This window comes from Falco rusticolus, chromosome 3 (genome assembly GCF_015220075.1).
Source record: "Falco rusticolus isolate bFalRus1 chromosome 3, bFalRus1.pri, whole genome shotgun sequence".
Lineage (NCBI taxonomy): Eukaryota > Metazoa > Chordata > Aves > Falconiformes > Falconidae > Falco > Falco rusticolus.
Genome location: NC_051189.1, coordinates 17240763 through 17264358, shown reverse-complemented (window position 1 = coordinate 17264358; position 23596 = coordinate 17240763). Strand labels below are relative to the sequence as shown.

Genomic DNA, 23596 nt, shown 5'->3' with positions numbered 1-23596 from the left:
TGTGCAGTGCTAAAAATAAACTTGGCTGTTAGCCCGTTCAGTCATATGCACACAAGAGAAAGCTGAGCAAAGCCTTGTAAGACATGAATAGACAGAGGACATGAGAGAATAATTTCTCCACCACCTCTGAGAAGGTAACCATGTTCAAACAAACATTCTAGATGCATATAAATAGGACACTGAAGGGTTTGGGGTTTTTTATACTCTGTAATACTGTAGAAAGTTACACAGTGATTATGTTCCATCTCCCTCCTTGAAACACCTTGCAGTAGCAGAACAGATGAATTATTGTCTTTATTTGAAACTACTGATATACGTACTGGAACAAGGGCTGAACAAGCTTTGCAGGAGTGCCGTTGTTCCCCTGCCATCAACCAACCAACCCCCTCAGAACAAAACCTAGGAGTGATTTCAGGCATAGTTCATTCCTGGGGTACGCTCCAAGCAGGTGAGCAGCCCAGACATACGGGCCCCAGGACAAACCCAGGGCTAAGTGCCACATACAATGGATGCAGTCAGCCTGCTCCAAAAGAAAAACCAAAACAACCTATGATTTGGAATATAACTACTCTGCACTACCTCACCTAATGGTCGTTAGTTACTCCCTAGAATGGATGCATTTAGCAACAGAAGTGTACATTTCCCATCAGATGCAGGATAGTCTAGATTTCAGTATCATAGAACTTAATTTGAACTTTATCTGCAGCGCTGGATATTCACCACCAAATATTTTTAGTATAACATACACTTATCCTATTATCCCTCCCAAAACCATGATACATCATTCATATCCTTTTAAAGATGTTTAATGAATCACAGAGTCCTAAGGTGGAAACCCAGACTGGAGATCTAGGAGAAAGCATAAAATGCAAACAGGTATCCAGAAACTCAAATCAGTGTCTTCATCGTTAAGAGGGTCTTTTTCCTGATCTAATCAAATTCTCTGTCAGTGCCTTACAAACTTAGAAGGTCAGCCTTTCATTTCCACTCAGACAGGTTCACACCAAACTAGGGTTTGCAATGGTTTGCTTAACAAGGTCTCAAACTGGAGCTGAAAAAAATTAGAAATAAGATACCTGCCTAAAGAATCAAGGGGGTTAATCTGCTAAAATAATGACAATGCAGAAACGACTTGCAGTTTTTAAGAGATGCATGGTAAGGGTAGAAATACAGAGTTTAAGCTGTCTCCTTCAGAGAGAAATGGAAAATGTCATTAAAACAGCTGAAGTTTTATATAAAAATGCCAGAAACACAGTAACATTGACAGGAGAGTGAACAGGAACAATAATGTGGTGTTCTGATCTGTGCATTCCAGAAGTGAATCATTATATATTAAGAAAAAAAAACCCCAACAAACCTAGGTACTTGAGAGTTGCCAACAAATAAACTAACTGTAGCAATTCCCTAACCAGTGAGCCACCCCCGGAGTCAAAATTCCGTACCTCAAAAAAATCAAAAACTCATCAGCCCAAAGGCAGGCTGGCTCTTCTTCCCCTCTTCCATTTTCAGTGCTCAGGGACTGCAACGAGTTCTCAGGAGCTGGAGGAGGGACACCTCCCATAGCAAATTCTTCGCACTCTTCTCCCTTTGGATGAACTAATCTTCCCCTGGGATTATCAACACCCTCTCCACTAGCTATGGAAAAAGACCAGATAAGTACATCAAAGTAACATCAGACCGGAATGAATCTCATTCAAATATACTCCCCTGTTTAAGTAAGGTGAGGTGTTGGCAATTCTGTATCAGCACTGATTTTTCTTGGGCCTCTCTGGTTCGAGGTAAGCATCTATCAACTATTTCACTGCTTTGCAGTTGAGCAGAGCAGCAGCTCAGCCACAGCACCGAACTGGAAACAAGACCACAGTACCTATGTATCATCATGGTGCGAGATTAGGGTTTTGGCTGTCCTCCGTAGCAGGTTCACGTAAGAGGACAAGCAAAGCAATTCTGTGGGACACCACAAAAGATTTGTTAACAAGAATTATCAGAGTTCTGCACACAGCCATAGAGATCTGATCTAGCAGAAGGCTTTCGTCACCTTTAAATACAGCAGTGTTAGGCATCACTGATGCCTACATATGAGTGTTCATGAAATATCTGGGGAGTTATAGATACAATTATAATATTCTTTATTTAATCATTTTCCCTCCAGACCACGTTTGAAAAGAAATCTGAGAAGGTGGTGACAGATGAGTTTATTCCCACCCCTCCTCGCACCTGCCCAAAACCACACTTGTTTCTCCAGGAAAGAAGGGAGATAGGGGAAAGGTAATTTATGAATAACAGGGAGCAGAATTGGCTTTCAAGCCAGGGCACATGATCTTGTGCTTGCAGCCAGCAGCGGATCCCCTTGGAGGGCAAAGCTTACTTAAGACAGTCTGTGCAGCACCCAGGGGGGAACCAGGACACTCCCTCCTCTGCTGCCCTAGCACAAAACTGAGTGTATGAATAATATGGGGAGCTTATGCCACAGAGTGGATGCAGTGGACCAGGTCCATGCTATACTCACTGGCTTTTTTCAACACGCTTGCTGTTTATATTGCCATTCCCAGGCACAGAATGTGAGATTTTGCCTTCTGCAGTACTCAAAGGTCTTAAAATGAGAAAAAAGTGGCTTGGTTACTATCAAGACAAATGCTCATTGTAAGAGCAAATCCAAGGCTGGCAACAGCAGTGCTTCCCACAGTCCCTGGTACCAGCAGCACCAGCACCTTGACTCAGTCAGACAGCAACAACCCTTCCAACAGCCACCACCACTTGCAGGCTGTTACAGCAGTGCAGTAACACACCAGGAGTGCAACTGATAAATTTGATGTGTCTGGTGAGATTTTTTTTTTTTTCGTTTAAGAGAACTCTGCTATGATCTTTACAGAAAGATGAAGAAAAACTGCTATTAAAGCACATACCACTAAGCACCAGCTTTTTCTTAAGCAGAAAGTTTTGTTCCCTGCCTGAAGACAACCTTGGAAGCAAGTAAGACTGCAGAAATAAGCTTCCCTCTGAAATAATTTTAGATGCATGTAGGATTTATTGCTTTTCATCTGTCTCAGAATTAAGACAGCTACCCAGAATGAGACGGAGATGACCGATAAACTGAATGATGTTCAAACATTTTGTTACAGACTCACATTAACTGTAATTAAGCTCCTCTTCATTTTTCACTGCATTAGGGCAATAAAGACAAAAGTATGAGCTTCCCTGAATTCCTTAAGAAACTATTCATACCTGTCACCAAAAAAAATACCATAAGAAATCACTGACAATTTAAGTTCCAGACATAAATTACACTGAGATAATTGGTACCTCTCTATGTAAGTGCCTAATGAATACAGAACACAGCAGCAAGGAAGCTATTCGTAGCTCTTAAACCTAGCACTAGAGGCAGCACAGTGGATTCATCACCTGGGTACCTTTCTTCTTCCCTTCCGCACATAACTTAGCAAAGCCTCTGGCTACATTTGTGGGACCAGTCAGACTTTAACAGCTGACTCTGCATAGCCAAAGCGCAACGTCAGCTGTCTTTAGCAAACGGCTGATGGAAAGAATGCGCTATAATGTAAAAACAGATAAAATACACTTTACGTGGAACTTTAACTCAAAATGTTCTCTTTTGTCTTTTATGTTGTGAGAATATAGGATATCTGCTGGGTTATTCTGCAGCTGCGTTATTTATTAATCTATTCTGCATGTGAATTTTAAGTTCTAAAAAAAAAATTACTCTGTTCATGAAAATAGTCTGAAGTTACTAAGATTGTTGATTTCGTAAATAAAGTCATATAAATAAGGAAAAGCAGAAGCCAGACTACTGTGTTCTACCCTTCCTACAAGTGAACAGTTCTAAGTTCACTTTTAACTCTTTCTAGCAATTGCCCTTATTCTGCAAAACAAGAAAAGGAAAATTCTTCTCCCAGTCAATGTTTCTGCCCTCTCTCAGGCGGATTAACTAGCTCAGTTTCAAGTGCATCTCCGCAGCTTCCAACCGCAGAGCTAACACAAGCTTAAGCCCACGTCACACCACTGCAAATCACAGCTGTGCACACACTCCCTCTAAAGCCACTTCAGGACCTCTGCTCTATGAAGTACTACACGCCTGGTCCGTTTATTTAATCCCAATGTTCCTTTAATCTTCTCAGGAAACTACCCAACACCAGGTTATGAAAGACAGGGTTCTGCCACTTAGCACAGTCTTTGTTTTTCAACTTGGCACATTTTCCCTTTTCCAGTGCTAGGGTTTTGGGTTTTTTTCTTCCCTGTTCTTCGGTCACAATTTCACTGTGAGCATGCAGCAGACTCCCATGAGTGCTAAAACTATATCCTCCAACTCCAGTTCTGATAATCAGCTTCAGAACTAGTAAATTACAAACACAAAACCACAGCTGAATCCAAGCTTTCCTGCACACATCAGCCTGTGCTGTTTTCTACACGGGAGGAAACATGGAACCTGATCTATTGAACACTTTTCCCCTTAGCAGTGAAAAATATGCTGTGGCACTAGTGTACTGCCTGCATCAATGACATACCTGTAATGCCAGTATTTTCTGGAGACCTTAACGAAATTTGTGCTCGCCTGCAATATTTTTCATGCTCTGTGATGGGGGCTGATCTCAGCATGCCTCTGGCATCCTTCCCTCCTGCATTCTCATCTGCTTCTCCAAAATCTGGGCAATGTTTACACCACCTCTTCTCCAGCAGCGAGAAAGGCGATGGATTCAGGCTGATGATGCCTTTTGCAGTGCTTAAGCAAAGTGATACAGGGGAGCAGCCACTGACCCCAGGAGGAATAATCCTGGGTACAGCACCAAAAGAAGGGAGAAGAGAGACAGCTCCCGACCTAGGCAACAAGGCAAATTCAAGGTCAAAAATGCATCCAAATATAACTGCAAGTACTTGACAATACTAAAAAAGTAACCTGGGAGATTGAAATAGTATTGCTCACTACTGATTCAATACTTTTCCTCCCATTCCTAAACTCCCTCCTGATCATTTATTTGGGACTCTTCCTTTACTCTAGCACTTGAGCTCAGCCTGATGTACAATCAGACCCAGAGAAGAACACTAGCATGGAAAGCAGAAACGGGACTTTCACACCCAGAGGTTTCCAAGACATGGGGGAAGAACAGGACGCTTCCTTTGCAACAACATGGGTAAGCCAACAGTAAATCCACACCATGAAGACAGGTCACATCCACTACACATTAGCTTGTCCACAGCTCATCTGCGCATGCTCTTATCCCACGGTGGGGAAGCCATGTAAATGTTTTTCCTCTGGGGTTGGGAAAGAATAATTAAAGTGAGCTTGCCTTTTTTTTTTTTTTTGAACTGAGGTTTTAACACAAGGTCAGACACAAATCACCATAGAACTCTGCCATATTAGCATCCAGCTGCAAAAACTCATCTAAGCATGGGAACAAGGCTGATACAATAGGTTCCTAACATCCAAACCAGAGAAGTAAACCAACAGTGAAAACACTACAAATCCAAAGACCTTTTTTCTTTCTGATAAACCATAACCAATAAATGAGTAAACAAGTCACATGTATTTCTCACTGGAGCCATTAATCTTCAACACAGGCCATTTGTGCTGCATCAGAACCACAGACACACCTTTGTTATGTTCCTTCCATGCAGGGAGAGGGACACTGAATCTCAAGAAGCCTGTCCGACGTTTTCAAGAGGAAAAGGCCACTGGGCTAATTATTTAATAAAAACACTGCCACTTTCGCAGCTGTTTACTTTACTCCATAAAATAAAACGGCAAAGGGGGGGGGGGGGCAGGGAGCTGGATTTCAGGCTGCCCTCCCATCTCCCATCTCTTCGGCAAAAATCTTCTATTAGGCAAGATGGCTGTGGATCTAGCCAGCAATTCTTACATCTCTTCCCCTTGAACAAAATGGTTGATTTTACATTTGTAACAACACAGCTATACTTGTGCTTTGTTAAAAATCAGCCTGTTGCCAGGACTTAATGAAGCAAAGAAACAGCTGGATTGAAAGCCTATTTATGATCTGAAAATACAAGCTGGTGGCACTTAAAAGAGCAGTGGGCTAAAGAAATTGGTTTATCACATGCACATTTCTCCCCAGTCTTCCATGAAACCAAATAAACCACAATTTCTACCCATTCAGATTGCTATGAAAGATGGGGTAATATCTTAATGGAGATCAGCGATTCATACTCCTAGTGTAAGATGAGTTACAGCAAACTGGCCAGCAGTAAAGGATTGATCACTGCATGGAGTCAAAAGCTATCAAGAGCAAAAAATTGAAAGCCACAAACAAAAAAAGTTATCCTAACAGTACAATAACCAGAAACTGATGATATCTAAAAGAAAAATGCAGCAGGTCAAAATGCAACAATTGTTGGCTCACAGTAAGCATTTGGACCTGAGGAAAATACTAGAGTTTTGTGGCAGCGCAGCTTTATACACATCAACGCACCCCAAAGCGGACAGACCTCTGTCCATGGCATGAAGAACCACAGACCCCGTCCTGTGTCTCCTGACTCTGCCTGAAGCTTTCACAGAAACTTTTGAAAGAACTGCTGGTGTCCAGCTGACAGGTCTCAGACTAGCCTGGGCCACTGCCAAGACTCATGTCTCTGGCGCTCCTCTCAGTTCAAGTTGACTTCACTGTAGAAGCCTTTTTCTCTCAAACTTCTCCATCCTTTTTGACATGAGAAAGATTTTTCCAAGGCTTCATCCTTCCCCCAGGGTCATGCAGGAGCCTTTCATGAGGATCACTGCCAAACAGTAAGGCAAGTTTTAATTCTGGAAATGTCTGTGCTCCTATCTGAGACCCTAAAAGCTACAAAGTATTTAGCAAGCATGTTGAGGAAAGGTTTTATCCTTGGGTACAAGCAGTAGGAGAGAATGAAACAAGCCACTTGCTCCTTACATCTGCTTTAAGGTGATAGGAGAGTTGATACAGAACATGCTGTGTCTCCAAACACATAATACTGCAGTCTTATGTATGTTCCTATTTGCTTTTTATTATCTAGAGAGAAACATGCAGGTTAAAAAAAAAAGTCCTGTCAGGATTTGCCAAAAGCTGAAGGATCTCAGTTTGTCAAAATTAAATTTCAAAAAAACCCCTCAAGGAATACCCCAAAAGCAACGAACATGATGAGCCCATCATACATGAACAGAAACTGGCAAACGACACAGCCAAAGTATACAGAGTATCAGTATGTATTACAGCTGCTAGAGTGGATATTTTATTAATAATTAACATCTAAGAAATATCTAAGAATCCAAAGTAAATGAACACTGGAAAAAAGCTATGAATTCATGTCCCATAGTTTTGGATGGAATATACACTCCGCTGTGTTAAAAATGGAATTTTGTGGCCTTTGCCTTAAAATGCTCCCAGTGTTTCAGGGGAAGCAAGGGTTTTGTTTCAGGCATGGGTTAGTCACATCCCAAAAATTCCACGGGGCTCGTTCAGTGTTAAAGGAAGTTCTCACACACAGCAACAAAACAGAAACAAGAACATATGCTTTCAGGTTTTTGAAATAACACAGTGCTAATTTAAGGAGAAAGAAAGAAGGAGGGGGGCACAAGAGAGCCCATACACACAAGTTCAGCCCTCCCCAATACGAGCCACTTCTTGTAAAAAAACCCACCAACCACCACCAGAGAGATCAAAGAGAGCTTCCTTAAGTACTCTGTTTGCATGGCACACATCTCATTTTTCCATTTCCTACTAGTTTTTAGAAAAGATTTTCTCCCGGACACACCAGCTGCCTCAGTAGTTCCTTATTTGGATTGATTAAATAATAAATAAGGCTGACTAAAGCTACAAGTTTTCAGTTGAATGAGTAAGCTTTAAATAATTTCTTAGAGAAACTGGTAGACTTCATTTTAATTTTGATTACATGCTGAAACAGTACCCCTGTGTTCACAGAATAAACATGATCCATTTCATTCATGCCTATTACAGAAGATCCAAGTGTTTCAAATTATCACACTGAAAGGTTTAAGTTGTACTGTAAGTAAAAGTTGCATTTCTAATGATCTTTCCTAAAGACCTAAATCAAAAGCACCGCTCATACCAGACGAGATAGCTAAAAGCATTATCTGTCTCCTAATAACTATAAAATGTATTATTTTACACAAGACACATACAGTTGAAGAACAATGGCTCAAGGTTTAGATATTTTTTTAATTCACGATTTAGAAGTTGTTCATGCATGACCCCTATTTTGTACACATCACATGCTTAAACACATGCAAATGATGGAAAACATTTTAACTGGAGCAATCTTCTATCTTATGTCTAAAACATTAACTGCAGAGAAGAGCAAAGGCAGCTAACTAAATAATGATACTTTTAAACAGTAATATTACTTCTGCATTATGTTTGGACCATGTAATTTAATGCACAACACCTTTCTAGGAAAAGGCGTAAGGTAGATGACACTGAGCTTCAGTAAACGAAGCTGTTTCACAGTTTGAAGTCTCTGGTTGAGTATTATCTAGATACTATGGTATAGCTCAGGAGTTCCCGCAAGACTTGAAACACTTCTTTGGTCACATTAAGAGTAAGTCCCTGGAGTGCTATGGGGATCACTTAAATTCTTCAGACAAAAGCCTTTGTATTAATAAAGAAAAACTGTACTTTTATTCCTGGTAGCAATACATGCTAACTGCATCAAAACAAGCAAGCAGAAAGTCTGTCAAACCAGCAGCCTGCTGGCCTTATGCAATGCCACATCTTAGCAAACACACTTTTTTGTAGTTTGTTTGGGTTTTTTTTTACTGTACCAAAAGTACTGGTCGTCTCTGGTGATACTACCTCCTTCGCTGGCTTCTCAAGTGGCACCAGTGGTTTAGGGTATCTGGACGCTACAACAAGTTTTCAAAAGCAAGACAGCAGTAAGTCATTATTTTAAAATCTTCCGATCAATACTGGAGTATCAGCCAGCAAGGAAAGAGCCTTTACAAATACTAAGACTGGATTTCTCTGACACCGATTCCACTTGAACACTTGCAGGCTCTCCTCCGCAAAAAACACACAGCAAAGATTCTGCATTTAAGCAGAGAACTCAGACTAGAACCTGCTTTAAGTGATACGAGCACATAAAATTTCAGAATATGAAAGAAAACCAGCCACAATAACTAAACCAACATGTCTTTCAGAAAACAGTACCTTGCTGAATGTGGTTCAAAGGTTGGCAGTTACAGTAACATTTGACATTTTCAGAGAACAATTTCAGGTTAGTTTTACCACAAGCGACCAAGCACCAATTTATTGTTTATGACATTAAACCTCAGCCCCTTCTAATACTTAGGTAATATACACATGGCCCTGTCCCAAAATACTATTTGTACTAGCACAAACAGAATAAGCCTCACAAACAGGATTTAAAGCAGAAAAAGAGAATTACCAAATTTATTCAAAGTTAAAATTTTATGAAAATTTCTATATATAGTTTACATTTCCATAAGATACCATGTGTGCAATGAGATGACATGATGAAGAATCCAACTTTTGTAAGCTACCTAAATTTGCAGTTTTACTGTTACTCAAAAAAGGAAGTCCAAAAAGATCATGCGCATCCACTTGAAATAAAGCTTAAACATGAAGGAGCACTGCAATAAAAACATGCAATGTCTGACGGACTAATGCAACACATTCAAGTGCTACAGTGAACACCAGAAACAGGTTTTTCTACTACCCAAGAGCACACTTAGGAGGTGAGGTTTTGTTCATGCACTATTTTTTGCTTTGAAGTTTTGAGATTCAGTTGAGGTTTCTGTTAATTGTTTTGTTGGGTTTTTTTAAAACTATACTTTCACTTCTGAAAGGTTTCTTGGGGAATGGGGCACACCTCTTAAAAGGACTTCAGGAGTATTAAATCTTTTAAATAAGGCACCCCCATGCAGCATCTAGACCTTCCCATGCACTTCATCTTTTCTGATAACGGACATCTATATTCTTGAAAAGAGGCGTAAGAAGAGAGAATCTAGAACAAATTTAACTGAATTTCATAAGTGAGAACCCAATCTATGGATAAAAAGGAGGTGGAACTCCTGCCTCTACCTGTTACCCGCCAGAGTAGCTGCAGGGTTCACTTGATCAACCAGCCTTATCCTGGGTCACAACATCTACATAATCACTGTCAGCAGAGCAGGAACCCAGCTTCCCCCAGCCAAGCTCCATCCCAGCTCCCCGAAGAAGGCAGAGCCCTGCTTTTCAGCATCGAGGCCCGGGAAAACCAGATCAGTTTTATGCATCAAGTATTCCAGATATAGAAGCACATGACAGCTACAGGGCTGAATACAGCTTCTGACTTCTCCCTCTCTTCACCAAGGTTTAGGAAAAATAGTGTCAGAACAACTAGAAAAAGATACAACTCATTCCTCACTCCTCCCCCTCCAGCAAAATGGCATCAATTCAAATAAATGGCTAAGATTCAATATTAGCATTAACTGACATTTAGGGTGAGAAGTCTTTTATAAGTATATTTTATCCCATTTAATAAAATATTTTGCATTACACAGGTGACCACCATTTGAAAACAGAACAGTTCCAAATCAAGGCATTAATGAAAATGATCAGTAGAATCTGCGTAGCACTCTTCCTTCACGAGGGCTGCATGACTGGAGGGAGGTGGGGGTGTGTGCAAAAAAAAAAAGTTTCAGAAGCAAAAAGAGAAGTAGCATGTGTTTCCATCTGAAAGACTATATTCTTCTCACTACTGAGCATTTTTCGCTCAGCGGTCAGATTAGCAATAGCCCTGGCGTATGCTGTGATGATCTAAGACGACAAAGGGACTGCACACCGACAGGCTAGCAAGAGTTTGCCATTTTAGCAGCTTGACGGGGCACTTCAAACTTGCAAATGAGATGCTTGCCAGCGGTCTGCCAGGCAGCCTTTTCCTAGAACAGCAAACACTGGAGTTTAAAAGTTTCTGGACCTAGGTCAACAGCAAGGGAGAGGTAGATGATCCTTCTCCACACACAGCTCAGAGTTCACGTGCGTATGTTGAGTCTGTAGAGGAGAGAAGGAGAGAACACCATCCCCACCAGGTGCCATCATAGCTGCCACAGCATGCTGCCAAGACTGCTCCCTCTACCCCCAGCTCAGCAGGCTGGGTGGTCCTTGCAAGAACCCTCACACTTGCACTGTGAAATCACTCTTCAAACAGGACAAGTAGTTCCATAAGGATCAAATTATGCTTTGTTGTGTTAACACAGATCAAGTTCTATTAAAAAGGGGTACTAAAATCTGAGTGGTTCTAAACCACCATGGCAGATGAACCGGTTTGTTCATACTAGCAAGAAGCGTCTGACTCATGCAACAAAGGGAATCTTATTCATAGGAGATGGTGCTTGGAATGCCTAAAATCCACAGTGAGATCTGTCTGTCTTTGATGACATCTGCAGTCTTCTGGATTAACTTTTCTTTTTGAAGTTGTGGAAGTAGAGGCACCTAGGCTCAAACACTTCCTAAGCTATCCCTTCACAAGTCTGAACACCCAATCATAAACCATAGGTGTTTCTTCTGACACCAAAGTAAAAGCTTGCAGATTCCCACAGAGATCTTGCCCCAGCTGTCAGCCCTACTGAACACATGGAGGTGGTGACCTTTACCTGCACACTAACTTTTTAAGCAGGGATAAGATGCAGTAACTTGAAATTATGAACATTTTCTATCAGAATGCATGCTTTTGGTCAGATTATTTATAAAACCATGTATGGTTTATGACATACGTGCCTTCAGAGAGAATCTAGCTAGAGACTGAATTCTCCACGACCTGCAAATTAAACCAACAAAACTAGCTGTCAAGACTGCACTGCTACTGGGTTTCTGCAAGTTTTCCAGTTAATATACAACCTCAACAGGCAGAGAAACAAGCAATTACACTTCAGAAGGCCTTTTATTAAGTGATCACATCACAAGCGCCTTCCATTTAAACTATAAAATGCAATGTGGTGCTTTCAAGGAATTGTGTTCAATGTACATACATTACATGTTAACATACATATATTTTATATATATAATACACAAAGGTATATATTTTTTAATATATTCTATGTATATGTACAAAAAGACAGGAAAACAGGATTTGTTTTCCTGTCTTTGCAACAAAAGATGGGAAAATAACGGATCCTCTCACTATTAAGACCTGAGATTTCTTACAGGCCCTAGACAGTCATCATGTCAGTATTATTAATGGAAAGTGGTTACATCTGGGCTCAAGAATATTTTAACAGCATAGATAAGAACAGTACCCTTAGAAGAAATGAAGACACAGCAGACATGCTAAGTTTAGTATTTCTTACCTAAGCAAGTCAAACCCTTCAGCATTTTTCCTCGTTACTGGGCTTGCTGCACTGCTTAGAACTGCTTTCATGAATCACTTCATATCATGCACTGAAAACTAAAGGTAGGAAACCTGAATATAAGCTCCTTAAGAAAGAAGTTACCTCATCTTTCTAATACCACTCTTTCACAATGGAAAATTGCTATAGAGGGTCAGAGGCATTAAATCATTCTTCACATTGCCAGTAAGACTTCTACATTTTCATCTCCCCCATGCAAGAAAGGAGCATCTGACAGGAAGGAAGATCTGACTGACTGTTGCCAACAAAACTAAGCTTTGATTATGAAGCATCACTTTCATGAACAGGAAAGCAGAACTATCATATTTAACAGAATTGGCCTACTTGCTACTTCAGTGTTCCCGTATTTATGAGAAAGAACAATACAAAATGTTTGTATTCAATTCCACATGCATCATCTTCATCTGGTGTGGCTGACATGCTTACAAGAAACACAAGCTGAAATTTAAAAACTTTGTTTCAAACCTTTTCCTGGGAAAATGTGAGACCTTATTCACAAGATTGGAAAAAAAACCAAAACCAAACCAAAAAACTTGAAAAAGGAAAACTAAATCCAGGTGAGAAGGTCTTGCAGCTGTCTTCAAAAAGAGCAATTTAGTGATATTTTGACTAAACTTTAAGATAGTAAGATACAGCTTATAGTCTAAATCAGGACAGTTCTCAAAGTATCTTCCATCAAGACTCAGTTTCATAGCCCTCCCCCCAGCTTCTCCTATGCAAACCCCATCTATTACTTTCAGCTCAGGCTCCCATCCTTTATCACTAGCTCACAGATAGAGCTCTGTCTTCCAGCTGATGCACAGAAGAATCTCTGTGTTTATTAATAAGCTAAACTGCTCAAAATGACTGCTAGTGCTCAGCATCTGGGAGCATTAAGAGCCCAGACATAAACATCCTGGTAGGACAGGTGACAATGTGATGGCAGGAATATATTCACGGACCCCTCCTCACCTACAACTTTTGCGACTACAGTGCAAGCAGATGTGTTAAGTTTCAAAAACGCTTCAGACTCACCTAACTTACAGGTCAACAGCTACGACTCACCTACCTGAGGACCGTCCTTCAGCGTAGCAGCCGCAGCAAAAGATGGGTTTCCCTGTAGCCTCTGCCATTAGCGGAGGCCACAGATAGTGTGGCCTGTCATATTTCGCGCTAGGGCAATTAGTTGATGGAACTGCATCCTTCTGGTGGTAGGCCTGGGAATGGGCTGAGGAACAGGCCCCAGTTGGTTCTTGCTGTGCCCAGGTCTCCCCATATTGCTGCCAGCTTCCCCTAGCTGATATGGGGTCTGTTAGGGCACAGAAGAGGCAGTGAAGGAAGAAGGTCAAAACTTAACCCAGTAAGGATTGTGTTAAGAAGGGTACGGACTAAGACCTCCCTTTCCATATGGAAGTATGAAAAGATCACAGGCACAAAACAAGCTTAAGCACAGTGGCAAAACTGCATAGACATTTTCTGATTAAGGAGAGACTGATTCTCCAGGCTCAAACAGGACACAGGAATTTGCTCAGTGAATTTGAAGGCTGCATTTGGATCACTTTCATTGGAAATGAAACACAAAAGTAGAACGAGCAACCTTACATAAGGAATAAGTTACTAGGAGCCGCAGCATGTTGCCATCAAACGAGAAGATCGAGAAGAAACCCAGCATCTCTAAAACCATCTCATCTTGATTGAAAAAAATCAAAAAGTGACACTAGTAGACTGAAGGAAGTACTTGGAAAGCAGGGCACAAATACCTCTAACTACCCATCTGCTACTCACAATCACAACCTGTCTACCTGTTGGACCATTCCTACACAGTCAGCATTTCAACAGCAGGAAAGAGCAAACGTACAAATTATTATCTAACCACAATAAAGCACGTTAAGTACAGAATATCAACATCTAGGCCAGAAATCATATAATTTTCTTTCAAGTGCAGCCCTTCTAGCCACTTTGCCTTCTGGTACTCCGTGGTGTTGAGAGTGATGATACACATCCAACGCTCCCCAAGAGCCTGGCTCTACATTCACTGCCTTTCTTCACATAAAATCTGAATTCTTCGTTATCAACCCTCAAAAAAAAAAACAAAACCAAAAAAAACCCCACACAAAAATAAAACAACCCACCACAAACAGCTACGGGCAATCCATCCCACCCAGGGATTTCTGGCATTACCGTTCCCTTCCTCAGCTCAGAGCAGCTTGCACACATGCACACCAAAGAGGATTCAGTGCTATGGTGGGTGCACCTAATGAAAGCAGAGCACTTACTTCACCAGCACTGAATGATTTTCTGGGCCACGTTTCCTCTTATTCATGTGGTTTTAGTTCACTATAGTATCTAGGAATGTACAAAGGTCCATGCTATAGTTTTCAGATTTTTATTTCCTCTGATTTTTTTATTCAACAGACTTACCAGAAGCCCTCCTTGATTATGATTTTTCATTTTCCACAACACAGGAAAAAAATCTCATTTCTTAGAATTAAAAGAGCTGACAGCTATTACCATGCTGCAGTCTGGTAAAAAAAATATGAATGGAGCCAGCTAAAGGAAAAGGTTACTTTCAAAAAAGTCTTATCAAGCTATAGGATGGGCTGCTCAAGAATCTGACTCCAAGGACAGAGGTCTGATGGCATCACAACACTGCACGCAGCCCTCACCTGTAAGACTACAATGCTCACAGCTGAGATTTTGTTCAGTCAGTCTCTCCAGTGGGATTAGTGCTCGGTTTCAGCACAAGTGAACTGCAATTTCCAGTAGCAGAATAAATTTGCAGTTTACTAAGAAGATCCCATGCAGTAAAGTCTCTAAACTCAAACTAATGCTTTTGTTACTCCTTCTAAATCCTGAAGCATCAGAAAGTCACAGTATTTTACAGAAACAGACTTTCATATTATAGCTAACAGTAACCGAGAAACAAAATTAAATAGGACCATCTGTTGAACTATCTCCATGTAAACTTTTAAAATGCATTTCAGTATAATGTCTCAAAGTCTCACTTTGATATCCACCGCACCATCCTCCAGGGCCACAGAAGCAGTGCCAGCAGTCCAGTTTCACCTGAGAAGTAACTGCCAAGATAGAAACCCACACAAAAACCTCACGGCAAGAACCCTTCAGAAGCAGAGAAGGCTCCATTTAGGAAGAGTATTAGTTGTTAGTATTCAAAAGTTAGTGTCAACTTACAGCTCAAAGCATACCTCCCACTACACTGGAAAACACACACAACTGATCCACGCTCTGCGAATCAGAAGTGCTGCTCCTAAAACAAACTGCTTAAGCAAACTACTCTCGATCTCACTAGAACAGTAGCGTTCATGTGGTTATCGGCAAAACCAGAGGTACCTGCAAAGGTTTTGTCTCTTCACAAAAGTAGCTCTCCTATGGCTGACCCCTGGACCTGTTCTCTGCCCACCGTAAGATTTCTTCCAGACACGTACAGAAGCGCCACAGGGCACAGAAATGCCCTTCCCAAGGGCACAGCACTACCAAAGACACAAAGAGGCCCAGATCAAATGCACACTGATCTCCTGAGTACCCGCCACCACCTTCGTCGCAACAGGGGCTGTAAATTACAGTTGAGCGTCAGAACCAGGAGTACTGAGGTCGCAACTAAAGAGGATTTGGCTTTGTCAGGTTTGATTCGTTTAAGGAAAAGCGTCAAGTTGGCAAGAACAGTTGGATCAGTTGGAAGAAAAAAAGAAATCACCGTGAATTATTTTAATTAGCGTGGCACAGCACTACCTTCAGAGACACATCTACAAGCCTCCCCAGCACAAGGCACACCTTCCCGCAGAGGAACCAACACTTGCAAGAGGTGATGCCGGCAGCTCCCTGTGCAGGGAGCTGTAATTCATGAATGAGCTCTCAGAGAAGCAGCAGCAGCAGCCGCCCCGCGCCTCCTAAGAGGTCTGAAACCAGTTTACTGCTGCGCTGGGCGTCAGGGGGATTTTAGAAGACAGGCTTTTCCACTGCCATGCCCAAGAACGGACCCCCGGCGCCGTCCCCCAATCCCTCGGGAGATGCCAACAGGGCCAGGAGCGGGCACGGTGGGCCGTCTGAAGTTCTGAGGGTACTGCAGATGCTTCTGGAAACTAAATTTCAGGTGGTGTGCCTCGTCTACAGCCGGCTACGATGCAACACGCGCTGCCCCGTCCTGCCGGAGCTGCCCCCTCGCCCCACGGAGCCGCCCGGGCCGAGCCGGGAGCACCCGGCCCGGCCGAACTTGGGGGCTCAGCCCCGGCCCGGCCACCCCCGCCCAGCCCCGCCCGCCCTCGGCGCGGCCCCGGGGCGCGGGGGAGGGGGGCGGCGGGTGCCGGCCCCGGGGCCGGGGTCTGCGGGCGCCGGCGCTCACCTTGGGCGATGGCGATGGACTCGAAGCGGTGCAGCTCCCGCAGCAGGCAGCTCCGCTCGGTGGAGTGCAGGCTGTAGATGAAGTCGCGGGCCCCCTGCGCCGTGTTCAGCGCCTCCATCGGCTCCTTCTTGGGGTGGGTGCCCAGCGCCCGCGACCCCCGCGGGAGGAGCAGCCCCTCGGCGCCCCCCCGCAGGCTACCCAGGCGGCGGCGGCAGCAGCAGCGCGGCGGGCCACGCAGCGAGCCCAGGCAGGAGGAGGGGGCGGCGGCAGCGGCGGGGCCCCCCGGCCGCCCCAGCAGCAGCGCCGCCCGGCCGAGCCACGCCGACATGGGGCAGGGGAAGGGCGCGGCGCTCGGGCCGCCAGAAACACGCGCCGCCGAGTCCCCGGAGCCGCGCTCCCGCGGCTTGCCTTCCACCGGGCCGGGGAGTCCGCGCCCAGTCACCGCCCCGCGGCCGCTCCCGCCAGCAGCGGCGGCGGCGCCGCGCCCCGCACCGCGCTCCCCCGCTCCGCTCCGCGCCCCGCCGCGCCGCTCCGGGCCGCCTCAGCCGCTGGCGCCCATGGCCCCGCGCCGGCCGCAGGGCGGGGCGGAGGGCGGCCAGCAGGGGGCGGCGCCGCGCAGGCGCGGGGCGTGGCGGGCGCCGCGCGGCCTGTGTTGCCCTCTCAGGGCGGCGCGCGCGGCGGTCCCCCGCTGCGCTGAGGGGAGCGCGGCCGGCCGGGGGGCGCGGGGCAGCGCGGGTTAAGCACCGGCCCCGGCCTTTGGCAGGGCTTCTCCCCCAGACTCTCCAGTGCTGCATCTATTGTTAAGGTACCCGTAAGCCCACAGGACGCCTTACAGCGACGAAAGGTGTGGCCCCGGCCCGCGACACTCCGGCATCGTACCGGAGTAACAAGGTTTTCCTGGTCCTTGCCGTTTCCCAGGCCCTTTGCTTTGGAGGACTGCGGTGTTGCAATACCCGCTGTCTGGTTCAGTCCGCTTTAGCTGCGTGTAACGTTTGTATTCTTTAATTAGTTAGCAGGCATTGTGTTTGAGCCACCCAAAACGGTTGCATTTTTTTACATACACCTTTAGGATGCAGATTATATCTTTCAGGAACAGAGTATGTTCAAAAACCAGATTTAAAGTGTTCTGCCACTTGGTCTGAACACCTCCCCACTACCTACACCATCCTAGGGAATAATCCAGGTCCTGTTTTTTCAAAGTACTATTCAAGAAGTGTTAGATTTTGTAATGAGACTACACAGAACCTAAATAACCACAACCACAATCAGATCATATACCTAGCTCATTTAATACTAAGATAAGTGATTTCTGGAGGCACTCAACATTTATTGCTATGTGTCTTGCTCTTTTTAATACCACAGGTAGCAGACTTCTGGAGTGGGGATGTTCGTCCAGGGAGTTTCTTTGGCAGGGGAGTCTGCTGCTGCCTTGGAGGGAGGCAAGCAGAAAGTTTTAACTTCTCCTTGCTGCCTTCTCTGCAGGGAGAAACTAAGACTTTACGTGCAAAAGCAGTGTTTTCGCTCCAGTTCCACTGCTGCAGAGTTACTGCATGGTATAAAAAGACAAAGATCTTAGGATAAGCAGAGGTTTCTTACCTAGAGTGTAAATTCAATACGCATATTTATATATAGTATTGGTACTGTAGAGAGGGAGAAGAAAGTGAGCACAGAAATACAGAAAGTATGTCATAAAGGCCTCATATACAATGTTTTAATTTTTACCTTGTTAGAGAAATAGTGGAGATAGATGGCTGTTGGCTATTTCCTGTTAAATGTGTTTTTGCCACACATCTAATAGATCCTGCCTCTGAGACGACATTTTTTACAGTTCTGTAACTCTTCCAGTGCTTACTTCTGATCCTGAGCCACTAAGCCTTTGATGATGCTCAGAACTGTACTTACCTTCCCAGGCATTTTATTGAAAAATGGTATCTTCTGCTGCTCTTCAGGGGCAATGTGGCAGTCACTAATAGTTTTCAGTTCCAGAGAACTGTAGCGACAGAGTTCATAAAAGTGTTCAAAGATGCTGTTAACATTTTCTTAATCAGCTAGCTTTTAAAATAACAATAGATGCTTCTACGCAGAAATGCAGGCCATGCAATGGGATTGCCAAACACCTGAAAAAACACCACCTGAAAAATAAGGAAAAAGCAGGCTTTCCTGATGCCAAAATTCTAATACTTCAGTTTGATGTATTTCTGATTACCTATGTTTTATTTTATTTTCTATTCACACAGCTTGATTACACTAGACTACAAAGACAGGTCAGAGAAGGAACACTGATACCTGGCAAGAAAAGAGACTTCCTGCCTTTCCCACCAACGCTGCCCATGCCATTCACGCTGTACATCTATTGGAAATGATGATTGCATTTGGATTATTCTTGGGGTGTTTTGACAGTACTTGAAACATCACAGGTGTTTCCAGACGCTAAAGGGGAGAGCTCCTTTGTCTGGAGGGGCTGGCAGTCTTATCATGCCAGTCTTTAAAGGATTTCCTTACAGACAGGACCCTGTGCCAGTGTGGATCTCTGATGAAATTAATATGAAATTAATGACAGCAAATGGGGAGGTTGTAACATAGCCTTTAGGTATTTGTTGTATAAGAATATCAACCATATGGAGAGGTGCAAGGGCATTATTCAAGTAGACATGCTGCAATACTACTACAAAAATAAACTTATTACTTATATTCCAAGACAGAGGTCAGGGTTTAGCAGACTAAATTCTTCTGTGGGCAGCAAGTGTGGCTTATGCCTTTCCAAGCCTTTAAAACGCCGTTGAACAAACTGGAATAAAAATGTCTTTGGTGGGTCTGTTCTGCAATGATGGGAAATTAACTAGGCAACCTAAGAGTTTTTTTCCATAATTCTTTGTTGGAACCTTTATTTTGTGAAAAAATGAAATTGAAGCCATTGGCTAAACTGACACTTTAATTAATCAGACTGACTAACTCAATTCAGCAGGTGGTGTAGAGTGACTTGCGTTAGTCCCTGACACTCCAGCAGAGCTTGTGAAGCTGCTGAAATGCCTATTCCTCACAGTGTTCTGAAAAATGCAGAAGTTCCCCTTTATTTTCTTGTTTTCTTGCTGATAGGTTAATTTTCTTCTAACATGATTTCATGAGTGACCAAACTAATAAGAAGTAGGAGGACATTGTTTAAAATACTACACAGAAAATTCAGCGATATTTAGCCCTAAAAGCTTGAAAAATACTTATGTAGAAATCAGCTGAAAAGTGCCAGCCACCTCAAACAGAATTTCTGCAAGGGCTTCTAAGGACTGCAGAGCTGAGAAACAAGTCTGTTCATGGAGATTGGCAGGAAATACTAGGCAGCCCTCATCCTATATAAATTTTGGGTGCACATTTGATAATTACATTTTTATGTGGTGAAGTAAGAGAATATTATTCATGAAGGAACTTTCTATTAAGGACATAACATGATTCCTCTGCCCAGTGTAAAGGTAAGTATTAGCTAAAGCAAGACCAAGGTTTAAAGGTTGGTAAACGTTTGATACCATGAATTGCAGCTATGTACAGTTTGTGTTTTACCGGTTAAATACTATATTTAGTCAGGTAAAAATTTCTAGAAAAGTTGCAGATAAATAGCTCCAGAGAGGCATGGACAAGCTACTTTTCTTTTGCCTTGCGTATCTGGAAAAGATGTGGCTTTTCTGGTCCTGCTAGCCCAGCTAGGGTCTGGTCCTACAGCTGTTTGTGTGCTGGCAGCTGGAGGAATCCACAGAGAACGCCACATGATGCTCACTTAAAAAAGGAGCCCTGAAGCATGTTGACCACTTGCTAAGATTCAGATTCTTATCTACAGTCTAAAATATGAATGTAGGGCAAGACTGGGAGTTTAAAATATCATTACTTATTTAAATAGTGCAAAAAATGAGTAAGATCTTGTCATTTTGCAATAAAAGAAGTTACGGTAATCTTGAGAAGTTGTAGGAGATCAAGGGCAATCAGAGGATCTTTCTGACCATCACAGTTTCTGTCCTTGTACAGCTTTGTACAGTCATATCCAGTATTATATTGATAAACACGAATTATTTCAAGGCAATCTTTGCCTTAGGATCCTGTACTGGCTTTGGCTGGGATAGAGTTAAGATTCTTTGTAGTAGCTGGTGTGGGACTGTGTTTTGGGTTTGTGCTGGAAACAGTGCTGATGATAACACTGATGTTTTAGTTATTGCTGAGCAGTGCTTACACAGTGTCAAGGCTTTTTCTGGTCCTCATCTTGTTCATGTAAATTATTCCATGTTTTTAGCATTCAGGAAGCAGACAGGCACATTTTAAAAAAATGTGGTTTAAACAAAGCTGAGAATCATGGCAGATGATCACTGAAGTATGCTTGCTCTGGAACACTATGTCTGAAAGGGATAGTATGTTTTTTGGATATATAGACATGGAGTTATTGAATACAAGATGAGAAGGTACACTTTTTCTGTCTTTCAGGGTAAATGCTTTTCAAATATTATATTCAGCTACAGTTTCCTTAGTCTAAATTGCACATAGCTGAAAAACCTGTTAGGAGAGTTATTAAAGGTTTGGGAAAACGCTTCTTAGGAAGAGACTGCAAAGATCTTATTAACTGGAAGTCTGTGGGTTTAACGTAAACATAGTCTCTAAGTAACTTGCTTTATAAAAAAACATCTTCAGTACCTAAGAAAATTATACGTAACAGGCACACTCATCAGTGTATATTGATGCACAGCAAGTCTTGAAGCTGAAACTAGGCAGAATCAGACTACTGCACAGAATTTTAGCAGAAAAAAAAATAACAACTGGAAAAACTTTCTAAAGGTTAACTTTCTAAAAGGTGGGATCTGTTTCATACAATAAACAAGCCCTTAGCTCTTCTTTTAACTTAGAAGAGCTAAAAGCAGGTGTTTACTATCATTCCTCCCACATTTATAACATACGGATACACAGCATTTCATCAAATGAGTCCTGAATTTTTCCACAATAAATATGATGGAAAACCTTTCTCTTTGTCCCCCAGTATTTGTGTTCCACTTCAAAAAAAGTTTCTGACCTCACATCCTTTGAGATCAGAAAAAAGATTTTGTTAATAAATCAGGTAAGATGAGAGGGCTGAACTATTCCAGTTAGTGAACTGCATTAAAATGTATCAAGGGAAAGGTATGAAAAAAGTTAAATATTCCAAAAGAGAATAGGGAATGTCAAAGAAAAGCAGGATATAGAGCTTACATTTATTGGGCCCACTTAGCCATTTTCTGTTGTATGTTTCTCAGGAAAAGGACTAGGTGGTCCAAAATTATCTTTAGGCATTTCCACTGTACAGAGGGTATCCCGCATCAGTGTAAAGTGTCATCAGGGGGTACCTGAACACACTTTCAGGTCTGTAACATTCATTTTTGGGTATATAAAAATGGTAAGCATGAACTAGAGTGGCTGGCCTGTTGTGAGAGCCGACAGCTCCTGTACAGCTCTGAAGTCAGGTGAATGCACAGGTGCTGCAAAGCACCTTTGCCCGGAACCTTCATCCCTTCATCCGACCCCAAAGCGCCAGGGTAGTGAAACACGCAAAGCATATTGAACCATTATCTTTCCTCTGAAGCACAGAAAAAAAAGATAAAGTTCTCAAAGCATTACAGAGCAGCTGGACTAGGACCTTGGAGACATTCACCATTTTGCAGTGTAAAACGGGCAAGGTGACCTGTAGCGACACCATCCTGATAAATGTTTTGATGTGCCTGAAGGAGCCGTTCCCTTATGCTATACAAAAAAATTTCCATCAGCATTAACTATGTTGCCCCTTGATCCTGTTTACCTCTACTGAACAAAGCTAATTAGTGACAGAAGATAAGAGTTAAATACCACTGAAAGGGCAACCCAAGCGGTTGTTTGGTCTATTTACAGAAAGAAAAGATGAACAAGAGTTTTGTTATCTCTCAGCAGAGGTTTTCAGTCAGTTTTACATCACAGATTTCTCAGCCTTCCTGTTTTTTCCTGTTCATAAGTTACTTGATTTCTCTTACTTTCTCACTTTCTACTCTATGAGCCTTCCACCCATGTTGTCCTGTTAATACTAATACTCAGCCTGGCTGTTCCCCATCTGTAGAAGAATGAAGGCAGTGGGCTGATTAGCATTGATAACATGCAGATGTGGCCTGGCCTCCAGGCGGTGGGTTGATCGACATGGATGATGTGCAGCTGTCTCTGCTAAGTAGTTAAATAGCCCTAAGGATTATGTGAGAGAGGGTTGGATAGAGGAGGAGTAGTGTGGTCTGGCCTGGCCTGGCCTGGCCTCTGGAGGAAGGCGAAACAGCATGGATAGTAGGCTCTGACTGACAGTAAAAACCTTGTTGCAGCCTACTAGTTTGTTAGTACTGCAACAATTGGTGCCCTGTGTGAGGCTGAGTTGAGCTCTGACTACAACTGGTGCCCAATGTAGCTGAGACAAGTGGGAGAACCTGTGACCCGTAACAGATGCTGAGAGGTGAGCCATTGACAACTAATTGATATGGGTGCAATCTCCATTGTCCATCTTAACTCAAATTGCAACTTTTGGTACCCAACATAGATGGGGACTAATTGGTATGGGTACAGAAGATGAAATTCCGCATTAACAATGCTTATAGATATATTTGAAAAAAGAAGCATAAAGTATAATAAGGCAATAAGAAGACATGCTGAAAAATGTCTCTAGTGTTCAAACATGGCAAAATGCTAGAAAATTACTTTTGAGGCTGTGTTGACGGGGGCTAAAATTGCATCAGTATTGCTAACAACATGGAGCTTAATCTTAAACTCACTAGAACAATTAAATGTGGACAGGGAGATAAATTCTCTATTTGCAATGCTTATGGATATATTTGAAAGAAGAGGTGTAAAGTATGATAAGATGACAATAAGAATTCTTCTGTGGTGGTGTAAAAAGG

General features: G+C 42.8%; 1 protein-coding gene across 6 annotated transcripts in view; it reads right to left on the bottom strand.

The window, feature by feature from the left end:
• Positions 1-17212, bottom strand: part of TMEM65 (transmembrane protein 65) — a 37641-nt gene extending 20429 nt beyond the window's left edge. For 4 of the 6 annotated variants that reach the window (XM_037379756.1, XM_037379754.1, XM_037379757.1 and 1 more), the window contains exons 1-2: positions 16686-17212; positions 13395-13634 (exon numbers count right to left, since the gene is read on the bottom strand). In XM_037379756.1, the coding sequence (XP_037235653.1) occupies positions 13395-13634; positions 16686-17013 (568 nt within the window). In that variant the 5' untranslated portion in view covers positions 17014-17212. Of the gene's footprint in view, positions 1-13394; positions 13635-15330; positions 15526-16685 lie in introns of those variants that run through there. The other 2 variants (XM_037379758.1, XM_037379759.1) reach the window with 2 other exon arrangements.
• Positions 17213-23596: the final 6384 nt, after the last annotated feature.